The 13,867-nt window shown below is 36.8% G+C and overlaps 1 protein-coding gene across 3 annotated transcripts in view; it reads right to left on the reverse strand.

Annotated features, from left to right (window-relative positions):
• The window catches only part of CA10 (carbonic anhydrase 10), a 599,631-nt gene that overhangs the window by 485,077 nt on the left and 100,687 nt on the right, over positions 1–13,867 (reverse strand). For 2 of the 3 annotated variants that reach the window (XM_036837746.1, XM_036837745.1), the window contains one exon: positions 3,790–3,864. In XM_036837746.1, the coding sequence (XP_036693641.1) occupies positions 3,790–3,864 (75 nt within the window). Of the gene's footprint in view, positions 1–3,789; positions 3,867–13,867 lie in introns of those variants that run through there. The other variant, XM_036837747.1, reaches the window with a different exon arrangement.

A 13,867-nucleotide genomic window follows, 5' to 3' on the forward strand; every position in this document is an offset into this window, starting at 1 on the left:
TAACAGAAAGCCTGACTCAAAGTGGCTCCAACAACAAGATGTTTTTTTATCTCAAGAAAAAAAATGCTGAGGCAGTTCCATGGTTAATTCAATACTCAAGTGGCCCATAAAAGATCTTGGTTCTTTCCAACTTTCTGCTCTGCCATCTTTAGTGTGGCTTTTGTTCCCAAGTTTTTTCAGTGGACTCCCCTCACAAACGATGGAGAGAACTATTCATCATATTTTCATATCTGTGTTAGTGTATTAGTCAGGGTGTTCCAGAGAAACAGAACCAATAGAATGTGTGTGTGTGTGTGTGTGTGTGTGTGTATGTGTGTGTGTGTTGGTCTACAGAGAGAGAAATTTATTTTAAGGAATTGGCTCACATGATTATGGAGACTGACAAATCTGAAATTTTCAAGGTAGGCCAGCAGCCTGGAGGCCCAGTTGATGTTGTAGCTGAAGGCTGAAAACTTCTGGACACACAAGTTCCCTCAGCCTTTTTCTCTTAAGGCCCACAACTGACTGGATGAGGCCCACCGACATTATGGAGAATAATCTGCTTTACTCAGAGTCTACCAGTATAAATGCTAATCTCATTTTTAAAATATCTTCACAGAAACATCTAGAATAATGTTTGATCAAATATCTGGGTACTGTGGGTCAGCCAAGTTGACACATAAAAGTAGCCATCATGACGTCTAAATCAATCACTGTCAAAAAAAGAGGCTGAAATCACCATGGTGTAGATATTAGCCAAGAGTAACCGTCTGGGGCTGGGACGGTCTCCTTCCCTGAGCACATGACTATGTGGAGGTAAACACCCAAATACAATTGGTGCTCTGTCTGTAAGGCAGATGGTGGTTATGGGTGATGCTGGATGAAGATACAGATTTAAGCAAGTAAACAACAAAATCTGTTAAACACCAGGCAGGCTGAATCCTAACGCTTTATGGCCTCCTTTATATGTCTTATAAACCCTATTAGAGCCCTTATACTAAGTCAGGGGTTTATGGCTTTATTTCCTCTTTAGACTGTGAGTTTATCCTTGTATAAGAACTATGTATCAGTTAGCTCTTTATCAACAGTCCCACACATGTGCTCAGTATCAGGTGGCTACTCCTTAAGTACAATTGAACTGACCAAAGTGGGCTATTCTGATGCTAAATCAACCTTGTGTTTGCCATTGCTGTAGAAATCATGTATTCTTTATCTACTACAAGCTTTATTAAGGTAACAGATTCACAACTATTACGTCAACTGATAATTATTTCTGGACACTCTAGTAAAAGCTCATGGGACAATAAAACTTGTCCAAATAATCTAGTCATAAGAGATTCTCTTCTCTTTTACACATCAATAATCTGAAAAAAATCCCAGGGCAAAGTAAAGAACATTCTTAACCTTATATTTAGTAATGATAATGAGAGAAAAAGGGACCATTGGCCTAAGCACAAATTCAGATAAAGTGGGTCATCTGGAGTCTGTCAGATGTTAGAGCCTAAGGTCCAATTACTTAATTCACAAATTCTCATGACTCTTATCTTTTTAAAGAGATTTGAAATTCCCAAAAGTTTAGGAAGTGAGATCATCAGATACCAGTCTTCTTTACCAAGAAGCCAAAGAATTTTGGGACTGTTAAATCTAGAGAATGATGAAGTTTCCTCTCCCGTGGTCACTGTATGGAGACACTTTGAGCTTACAAATTCAAGGAACATTTACTAAGCACCTTCCATGTTCTAGCATCATGAGAGACCCTCACTTGCACGACTACATTTTTCAATTTACAGTTCTCTTCCTTTCTCAAACAGAGAAGTATCAAATATCCAGTTATGTTGTTATGATAAAATAATGATAGTAATGCCAACAACATTACAGGTACTGACTCACACGATGCACCAGACACTTTACCTACATTATGTAATTTAATCCTCACAAAACTCTGTGAGGATCATTTGGTCCTTATCTTCATTGTAACAGATGAAGAACCTGGGGGAATGAGAGTTGGTAGGCGACTTGCTGACAGTTCTACCAGAAGGAAACCATAGAGTCCAGACTCAGCTCCAGGTCTGTCCAACTCCAGAGTTCATGCTCATAACTCCACACCTTACTGGTTCCCATATAGATGGTTTTATACATATTAGCTCATTTAAAACTTGAAATGAGGGAAACTTAAATTCTTTTAAATCAACACATAAAGGAAAGATAAAACTTCTTTCCTGTGGTTGTCTTAGAAGCAACAACAAACTCAAAATAGGTACTTAAGTACATGTAAAGGAAGAATGTGTCAACAGAGAGGAAAAAGTCAAAAAACTGTGGGGCAGAAAAGCAAAATTTTCCAGAATGTATCCAGTATTATCCATGAGCATTTCAGTCACTATGGAGAATATTACTAGTTTAGCAAGATTTATAATCTGGCAGAATGCCCTTTGTTGCTCTAATTTAATAATCACAAAGCATAAAAATATTATGATAAATGTAATTTCTGGGATGTCTTGAATATGAGAAGAAGATTCCTCAGAAAAAAATACACAAGCCTTCTATCAATTGGAAAGGGATGCCCCCAACTGTAACTATAAAATGTCATATGTCTATATCATGCCATATGAACACATCTGTGTCAATTAAATTATTATAAGAATAATATTAGAAACTTGATCATTTCTGGGTGAATTAATCAAGCCCAGTTTCTATGCCCACTGGGCCAAGAAATAAATGTACCATAGTAAATTTATCAAGTTAATAATACCAATTTATGAAACTATTAGGCAGTCAACTGGCTTTTCCCTGGGCCATTCACTCTCCCTCACCATGCCTGCTTTCCTCTTATTGCAAAGCTTCAAAGGTACATATTTATGTCCCACAATACAAATGAGAAAAGTGATGCTCAGAGTTTAGCAACTTGCTTAGCTCTGCACAGCTGATATAATGAACTATACAGAAGAACAGGAAAAGAAGACATAGCATCCAAGAATGAACCAGGTGACCTGAGAGCACCGCTCTTCCCACCTGCCACTACTACAAAGACCTCAACTGACACTTGACCTCTGTTTCCAGTGCCTAATTTTGACTCCTTTTGAGAGCTTTATCTCTTACCCTCTCACATATAAGCAGTTAAAAATACTTTGAAATATCTCACCTGCCTTCCCTTCCATCCTTCTCTTTAACATTCATGCTCTTTCTCTTGCCTCTTTCCCTACAGTCCTGAAGCAGCGGAAGACTGAGGACTATAATTAGGATAAGAGTAGTGGGGGAAGACAAGGACACTCCACCTTGCCTCAAAACTAAAGTTATGGTATGTTTCTGGCTTTAACATGTCTTCAGTTCTCTCCTCCCATGCTGAAATCATCCACTTTACCTATGATTTTTTACCTGGTATTTGGCCCAATCTGCTAAGTCCTGACCGTGAATGCTACTGAAGTGACATCAGAGACAGCGTGCATCCCAGCAAGCCTCATTGCTAGTTTCCAGACTTCCTGTTTCATTAACATTAAAAAATCGCTCTTTCTCAACCAAATTTTAGCATACAGAACCTCAAACCCGACTCTTGCATTGCCCTCTCCCTGACACAGCCACCTGTAGATGGAAGGACCTTAAGATGTAAGCTCAGATGGAAAAACGTAGTCTTGGTTAAATTACCACTCATTTAATAAACTTTCTCTTGATGGAGGATTCATCTAACACATAAGTCAGACTATGATGCTTTTTGCAATACATTCCATACCATGTAGCAAATGCAAAATTCTGGAAATAATACTACATTTCACTCAAATTATTTTCTTAAAAATAAAGTAATAAATGTGCATTTACCTGGGACAAAGCTTCCCTGGACCACCTCCTTGTATGCCCACCAGCCTTCATGGATTTTTGGTGAATTCTGTTGAGCTAAAGCAAAAACAAAAGAGAAAACAGACTAAGATGAAAGCAGAAAAGTACTGTGTCCATGTTATCCAAGAAAGAAGACTGACTATACATAAAATAATTCTTTTCTACCCATAAGTCATACTACAAAATGTAACAGCAGCCTACCACCTTGTTATTTTCAAATTGATTATTAACCTGTAAATATACTGTCATAAAGTTTTATAAAAACCACTCAGGATATTTCTACTGATGAGAAATAGTAAGTATGTATTTAAGCCTATTTGAATTGCCCTGTCACTTGTCTCTAGCTCTGCCTCACCACTTTTCTTTACCTCTCCCTACACACACATACACACACACATCTATATAAGGAAGACGTATCAGTCTGACTGAAGCATCAATTCAAGAAACATCATTTAAAAGGAAGAAGGAAAAAGAAGCCCCTGGATAGTTGAGTATTGCAACTGACAAAAGTATCACTGAAAGCCTCTGTTCCATCAAGAGAGTTGCAAAACTTTTTGCTCTCTCTTCATCTCCAATCACTGTTTCTTCAGCTACCCCATCCATTCAGATGTGGAATTATTTAAGATTTTAGCAGGCAGCAAGACAATTAGACCATCTGAATCAAGTCTATTATAATGATGGAACTGTAGAGTTTTCATTAGCTTTCTTTAACATGCATTGTGAATGATCCAGATTCACCCTGCAAAAATCAGTCAGCCTAAGCAGGGCCCACTTGATGCCCATCAATTACAAAATATAGGCTAGAACTGAATATAGGCTAGAATTGAAGAAAATAAAGGCCTTTTACATAATATGTTTTCAAATTCCCAGTCTGCCTACCTACTGCTTGGCAATTTGGAAAGACAGGGCAGCACATTTAAAAGGCACCTCATTTAAAGTTCTGCTGTACTATTACGGTAGTTTATCTGAGCTAGAGCACCAAGAGAAGTACTGCATTTCCATTTTAACGTCTCCCAGCCAGATCCTCAATAATCATCTTGTTGTTGTTTACATCTGATTTCCAGTGGGTGGGGAGCTGACTGAGAATTTCTCAGAGCAAACGGGTGAACAGAAAGCAGCCTTAGTTTCCACTGTGTTCTCTGCTTCTCTTTGCCTATGGATTTGGATTTCCTTACTTGATGTGCAACCAGCCCCTGGGAAAAATCCAGCTGTCTAGTCAAAAAAATTTTGTTGACAATAAATGCTGTCATCACTGTCAGATGAGGAAATACACATAGCAAAGGCCTTTCTTTTGATAGTAAGGAAAACCTATTTCAATTTTATACTCCTTTTGTTGTTGTGGCAGTTCCAACCACAGAAGACAGATATAACCTAGAATCACCTTACACACTGGGCCAGACCCAAGCAAGCTGACATCAAAATTTGCATTGGGAAATAAAGAAAGAAAAAAATGGTGGTGGAGCAGCCTATATTACTTTCACTCAAAAGACTCAGAATGAGATCATGGTTAAAAGGCTCAAAGGTAGCTGAAGTTGAAAATCAACAGAAGGAAAGTCACTAACATGGCTGATTCCAAGCCTGGTATTCAAGAATCTATGCAATATGGATTTGCCATGTATTCTGATCTCATAATCTTCACAAAATTTCTGTTCACCTGCTTTTCCCAAGAAGACCATGTTTACTGCTCTCTCCACACCTTTGTTCTACTCATTTTTTTTCTTTTTCTGGAATTCCATCTTTATCTACTTATTGACTAGTCTTACTCAATTCTCAAATCCTTACCACTTCTCACTCCTTTCAGTAAATTTCTCTTATCATTCTACCTGCACTGTAACCCCTCATCTCCCTAAATTTCAGGACTTTAGTGTCCATTAATTATTTGTCACTTGAAACATTTATTGAGGTCCTGTGATTGTCAGGTAGTGTTCTAAGAATCAAGAATACAAAGTTGCTATTTTCCAAGAACTTACATTCTACTGGAAGGAGACACAAAAAAGCAAAAAAACTGAATTAAACTATAAGAAGAATGAACACTGAGAAAATAATAATTCAAAAGAGTCATGTATCACAATGTTCATTGCAGCACTATTTACAATAGCCAGGACATGGAAGCAAACTAAATGTCCATTGACAAATGAATGGATAAAGAATATGAGGCGCATATATACAATGGACTATTACTCACCATAAAAAGAAATGAAATTGAGTTACTTGTAGTGAGGTGGATGGACCTAGAGTCTGTCATGCCACTTACTTTCTGAAGTAAGTCAGAAAGAGAAAAACAAATACTGTATGCTAACACATATATATGGAATCTTAAAAAAAAAAAAAAAAAAGGTTCTGAAGAACCTTGGGGTAAGACAGGGATAAAGACACAGACATGGAGAATGGACTTGAGGACACGGGGAGGGGGAAGGGTAAGCTGGGACAAAGTGAGAGAGTGGCATTGACATATATACACTACCAAATGTAAAATAGCTAGTGGGAAGCAGCCGCATAGCACAGGGGGTTAACCTCGGTACTTTGTGACCACCTAGAGGGGTGAAATAGGGAGGGTGAGAGAGAGATACAACAGGGAGGGGATATGGGGATATATGTATACATATAGCTGATTCACTTTGTTATACAGCAGAAACTAACACAACATTGTAAAGCAATTATACTCCAATAAAGATGTTAAAAAAATTAATAAGTAATAGGAGATGCTGTACAGCAGAAATTAACACAACATTGTAAATCAGCTATATTTTAATAAAAATATATTAAAAAAAAATTTAAAGGAGAATATTAGATAGAGAGGGGATGGAAAAAGATATTCCATGCAAATGGAAATCAAAAAGAAGCTGGAGTAGCAATACTCATATCAGATAAAAAAAGACTTTAAAAGAAAGAATGTTACAAGAGACAAGGAAGGACACTACATAATGATCAAGGGGTCGGTTCAAGAAGAGGATATAACAATTATAAATATATATGCACCCAACATAGGAGCACCTCAATACACAAGGCAAATGCTAACAGCTGTAAAAGGGGAAATCAACAGCAACACAGTAATAGCGGGGGACTTTAACATCTCACTTACACCAATGGACAGATCATCCAGACAGAAAATTAATAAGGAAACACAAGCTTTAAATGACACAATAGACCTAATAGATTTAATTGATATTTATAAGACATTCCATCCGAAAATAGCAGATTACACTTTCTACTCAAATGCACATGGAACATTTTCCAGGAAAGAACACATCTTCGGTCACAAATCAAGCCTCGGTGAATTTAAGAAAATTGAAATCATATCAAGCATTTTTGCTGACCACAATGTTATGAGATTAGAAATAAGTTACAGGGAAAATAATGTAAAAAACACAAACACATGGAGGCTAAACATTATATTACTAAATAACCAAGAGATCACTGAAGAAATCAAAGAGGATATCAAAAAACACCTAGAGACAAATGAAAACAAAAACACGATGATCCAAAACCTAGGGGATGCACCAAAAGCAGTTCTAAGAGGGAAATTTATAGCAATACAATACTACTTCAAGAAACAAGAAATATCTGAAATAAACAAACTAACCTTACACCTAGAGCAACTAGAGAAAGAAGAACAAACAAAACCCAAAGTTAGTAGAAGGAAAGAAATCATTAGGATCAGAGGAAAAATAAATGAAAAAGAAACAAAGAAAACAATAGCAAAGAGCAATAAAACTACCTGGTTCTTTGAGAAGATAACAAAATTCATAAACCTATAGCCAGACTCACCAAGAAAAAGACTCAAATCAATAAAATTAAAAGTGAAAAGGGAGAAGGCACAATGGACACCACAGAAATACAAAGCATCATAAGCAACTCTATGCCAATAAAATGGACAACCTGGAAGAAATGGATAAATTCTTAGAAAGGTATAACATTTCAAGACTGAACCAGGAAGAAATAGAAAATATGAAGAAACCAAACACAAGTAATGAAATTGAAACTATGATTAAAAGTCTTCCAACAAACAAAAGTCCAGGACCAGATGGCTTCACAGGAGAATTCTATCAAATATTTAGAGAAGAGCTGACACCCATCTTTCTCAAACTCTTCCAAAAAACTGCAGAAAGGACCATTCCCAAACTCATTCTACGAGGCCACCATCAGCCTGATACCAAAACCAGACAAAGATACTACAAAAAAAAGAAAATTACAGACCAATATCACTGGTGGAAATAGATGTAAAAATCCTCAACAAAATACTAGCAAACAGAATCCAACAACACACTAAAGGACCATACACCATGATCAAGTGGGATTTATCCCAGGGATGCAAGTATTCCTCAATATACACAAATCAATCAATGAGATACACCATAATAACAAATTGATGAATAAAAATCACATGATCATCTCAATAGATGCAGAAAAGGCTTTGACAAAATTCAACACCCTTTTATGATAAAAACTCTCCAGAAAGTGGGCATAGAGGGAACCTACCTCAACATAAGAAAGGCCATATATGACAAACCCACAGCAAACATCATTCTCAGTGGTGAAAACTGAAAGCATTTCCTCTGAGATCAGGAACAAGACAAGGATATCCACGCTCACCACTATTATTCAACATAGTTTAGGAAGTCCTAGCCATGGCAATCAGAGAAGAAAAAGAAATAAAAGGAATCCAAATTGGAAAAGAAGAAGTAAAACTGTCACTGCAGATGACATGATACTACACATAGATGATCCTAAAGATGCCACCAGAAAACTACTAAAGCTAATCAATGAATTTAGTAAATTTGCAGTATACAAAACTGATGAACAGAAATCTCTTGCATGCCTGTACACTAACAAAAGATTAGAAAGAGAAATTAAGGGGAAAATCCCATTTACCATTGCAACAAGAGGAATAAAATACCTAGGAATAAACCTACCCAAGGAGGCAAAACAGAAAAACTGTACTCAGAAAACTATAAGACACTGAGGAAAGAAATTAAAGATGATACAAACAGATGGAGACATATACCATGTTCTTGGATTTGAAGAATCAAAATTGTGAAAATGACTATACTACCCAAAGCAATTTACAGATTCAATGCAATCCCTATCAAATTACCAATGGCTATTTTCACAGAACTAGAAAAAAAACTTTCACAATTTGTATGGAAACACAAAAGACCCTGAATAGCCAAAGCAATCTTGAGAAAGTAAAACGGAGCTGGAGGAATCAGGCTCCCTAGATTTAGACTACACTACAAAGCTACAGTAATCAAAACAGTATGGTACTGGCACAAAAACAGAAATACAGATCAATGGAACAGGATAGAAAACCCAGAGAAAAACCGACACACATATGGTCATCTTATTTTGATAAAGGAGGCAAGAAGATACAGTAGAGAAAAGACAGTCTCTTCAATAAGTGGTGCTGGGAAAACTGGACAGTTGCATGTAAAAGAATGAAATTAGAACACTCCCTAACACCATACACAAAAATAAACTCAAAATGGATTAAAGACCTAAATGTAAGGCCAGACACTATAAAACTCTTAGAGGGAAACTTAGGCAGAACACTCTATGACATAAATCACAGCAAGATCCTTTTTGACACACCTCCTAGAGAAATGGAAATAAAAACGAAAATAAACAAATGAGACCTAATGAAATTTAAAAGCATTTGCACAACAAAGGAAACCATAAACAAGATGAAAAGACAAGCCTCAGAATGGGAGAAAATATTTGCAAATGAAGCAACTGACAAAGGATTAATCTCCAAAATATACAAGCAGCTCATGCAGCTCTATATTAAAAAAACAAACAACCCAATCCAAAAATGGGCAGAAGACCTAAATAGATATTTGTCCAAAGAAGATATACAGATTGCCAACAAACACATGAAATGATGCTCAACATCACTAATCATTAGAGAAATGCAAATCAAAACTACGATGAGGTATCACGTCACAGCAGTCAGAACAGCCATCATCAAAAATTCTACAAACAATAAATGCTGGAGAGGGTGTGGAGGAAAGGGAACCCTCTTGCACTGTTGGTGGGAATGTAAATTGATACAGCCACTATGGAGAACAGTATGGAAGTTCCTTAAAAAACTAAGAACTATCATATGACCCAGCAATTCCACTACTGGGCATATACCCTGAGAAATCCATAATTCAAAAAGAGTCATGTACCACAATATCCATTGCAGCACTATTTACAATAGCCAGGACATGGAAGCAACTTAAGTGTCTATCGACAGATGAATGGATAAAGAAGATGTGGCACATATATACAATGGAATATTACTCACCATAAAAGGAAACAAAATTGAGTTATTTGTAGTGAGGTGCATGGACCTAGAGTCTGTCATACAGTGTGAAGTAAGTCAGAAAGAAAAAAACAAATACTGTATGCTAACACATATATATGTAATCTAAAAAAAATTTGGTTCAAAAGAACCTAGGGGGCTTCCCTGGTGGCGCAGTGGTTGAGAATCTGCCTGCTAATGCAGGGGACACGGGTTCGAGCCCTGGTCTGGGAAGATCCCACATGCCACGGAGCGGCTGGGCCCGTGAGCCACGACTGCTGAGCCTGCGCGTCTGGAGCCTGTGCCCCGCAACGGGAGGGGCCGCGATAGTGAAAGGCCCGCACACCGCGATGAAGAGCGGTCCCCGCACCGCGATGAAGAGTGGCCCCCACTTGCCGCAACTAGAGAAAGCCCTCGCACGAACCGAAGACCCAGCACAACCAAAAATAAAATAAATAAATAAAAATTTAAAAAAGTAGAAAAAAAAAAAAAAAAAAAAGAACCTAGGGGCAAGACAGGAATAAAGACTCAGACATAGAGAATGGACTTGAGGACACAGGGATGGGGAATAGTAAGCTGGGATGAAGTGAGAGAGTGACATTTACATATATACATCATCAAATGTAAAATAGATAGCTAGTGGGAAGCAGTTGCATAGCACAAGGAGACCAGCTCGGTGCTTTGTGACCACCTAGAGTGGTGGGATATGGAGGGTGAGAGGGAGATGCAAGAGGGAGATGATATGGGGATATACGTACACTATAGCTGATCCACTTTGTTATACAGCAGAAACTAACACAACAATGTAAAACAATTATATTCCAATAAAGATGTTTTTAAAAAATGGATTAAAGACCTATTAAAGACCTAAATGTAAGACCGGACATTGTAAAACTCTTAGAGGAAAACATAGGAAGAACACCCTTTGACATAAATCACCACAAGATCTTTTTTGACCCACCTCCTAGAGTAATGGAAATAAAAACAAAAATAAACAAATGGGACCTAATGAAAATTAAAAGCTTTTGCACAGCAAAGGAAACTATAAACAAAATGAAAATACAACCTTCAGATGAGAAAAAATATTTGCAAATGAATCAATGGACAAAGGATTAATCTCCAAAATGTATAAACAGCTCATGCAGCTCAATATTAATAAAACAAACAACCCAATCCAAAAATGGGGAGAAGACCTAAATAGACATTTCTCCAAAGAAGACATACAGATGGCCAAGAGACACATGAAAAGCTGCTCAACATCACTAATTATTAGAGAACGGCAATTCAAAACTACAGTGAGGTATCACCTCACACCAGTTAGAATGGGCCTCATCAGAAAATCTACAAACAACAAATCCTGGAGAGGGTGTGGAGAAAAGGGGACCCTCTTACACTGTTGGAGGGAATGTAAATTGATACAGCCACTATGGAGAACAGTATGGATGTTCTTTACAAAACTAAAAATAGAATTACCATATGACCCAGCAATCTCACTACTAGGCATATACCCAAGAAAACCATAATTCAAAAAGACACATGCACCCCAATGTTTACTGCAGCACTATTTACAATAGGAAGATCATGGAAGTGACCTAAATGCCCATCGACAGATGAATGGATAAAGAAGATGTGGTACATATATAGATTGGAATATTACTCAGACATAAAAAGGAACGAAATTGGGTCATTTGTAGAGATGTGGATGGACCTAGAGACTGTCACACAGAGTGAAGTAAGTCAGAAAGAGAAAAACAAATATTGTATATGAACGATTTGCAAGGCAGAAGTAGAAACACAGATGTAGAGAACAAACGTATGGACACCAAGGGGGGAAAACTGGGGTGGTGGTGGTGGTGGTGGTGGGATGAATTGGGAGATTGGGATTGACATATACATACTAATATGTATAAAATAGATAACTAATAAGAACCTGCTGTAGAAAATAAATAAATTAAATTAAAAAACAAAACAAAACACGAAGTAGTAGGTTGTTTAGGCTTTGTATTCCTGGAATTGATCTAATCATTTAGATCATAGCAATGACTAAATCATAATAATAACAATAATAAAAAAATATTAGATAAACATACTTTGCAGTATAATTAAATAAGTTGAGGTAATAGAGAATGACTTGAAAGACACATTGGGTTGTATAACAGTGATGGCTTTTCAGATTTTTGTCTCTCAATCTGAGATTTAAATGACAAAGAAGATCTGACCTCAAGAAAATCAGCAGCTGTAGTATTTCTGGTGGGTTAAAATATCCTAAGAAGGCAAGCAGGAGTGGCTTTTCCCAGAAACATAAATGTGGCCATTATGGGTGAACCATAGTGGATGTATGTGGAGAAAGGGTCAAGATGAGGCCTGATGATTTAGGTAGTAGTCTAGGAGAATGATGATGGTGGCTTCAACTAGCATAGTGTTGGTGAAAATAGAAGTAGATGGACCCTATATATATATATATATATATTGTATAGAATATACACATATTTTATCTCTCTGTATATTTCAGGAGAAGAGTGAATAGGACTAGCTGATGAGTTGAATGAGGGAAGTTAAAGAACATAAATCAAGGATAACTTCCACCTTTTTTGGCCTGAGTGACTAGATGTTGACAGATATTGAGATAACAAGAGATACTAGGGGAAGAGTAGCTTTGAAATGTGGAGTAAAGATCTCCATTTGAGAAGGCTAGTGAGCAATTATGGGGAGTTGTTAAGTAGGCAGTTGGATATAAAAGGAGTTCTGAGGAGAGGTCTTGAGGAGATATACATTTATGACTCTTTGACATATAAGTGATATTTAAAACCATGAGTTTAGAAGAGGTCACCAAGAAGAAAGTGAAAATATGTAGAGGGACAAAAGGGACACAGAATTGAGCTCTGGAATGTTCAATATTTAGAGGTTAAACAAAGGAGGGAAATCCAAAATGAGATTAAGAGGGAGAGGCCACTAAAGTAGGACAAAACAAAGAAACAGGAGAGAAAATAGTGGTCTTGTGCCATTCCTTTATTTTACTTTCTCTCTCTCTCTCTCTCTCTCTCTCTCTCTCCTTATTTTAGAAGTTTTAGATTTATAGAAACGTTACAAAGACAGTACAGAGTTCCCATATATATCCCATACCCACCTCCTTTATTACTAACATGCTTCATTATTAAATTTGCCAAAATTAATGATCCAGTGTTGACACATTATTATTAGCTAAAGTCCACGCTTTTTTCAGATTTCCTATGTTTTAAACCTACTGTCCTTTTTCTGTTCCAGGATGTCATCAAGGATCCCACATTACATTTAGTTATCATGTCTCAGTCTTCTCATGGCTACAACAATTTCTTCATATATTTTAAATTTGTAATTTCCCTATAGCCCTGTCTCACTAACTAAACTAAAACTATCTCAAGGGTAAATGTTGTGCCTTGTCTACTATAATGCAGCTCATATAATAGGTGCATTGGGCACAGTATTTAATGAATATTTGCTTAATAAATCTAGTAAGGGAGAAAGACATGTAAAGCACCATTTAGAAATGCTATTCACAAGTTTTATAGGAACACCCATCTTAAGACTCCTCTCCACTTTTTCCCTAAAATAAGTTTAATGATAAGTAGTTCCTAGACTTTAAGAACCATGTAACTAAAATAATAACAATAGTAGAACACAAAAGAAAGAGAATAAAAAGATCAGCTCTAATCTCTGTAACTGTAATAGTGTAGCTATAATTTTGTTTTCTGCTTCTTTCACCAAATATTATGTCATGGGTGGTTTTCTCCATTCTTA

The sequence above is a fragment of the Balaenoptera musculus genome, chromosome 20, assembly GCF_009873245.2.
Source record: "Balaenoptera musculus isolate JJ_BM4_2016_0621 chromosome 20, mBalMus1.pri.v3, whole genome shotgun sequence".
In the NCBI taxonomy this organism is placed as follows: Eukaryota; Metazoa; Chordata; class Mammalia; order Artiodactyla; family Balaenopteridae; genus Balaenoptera; species Balaenoptera musculus.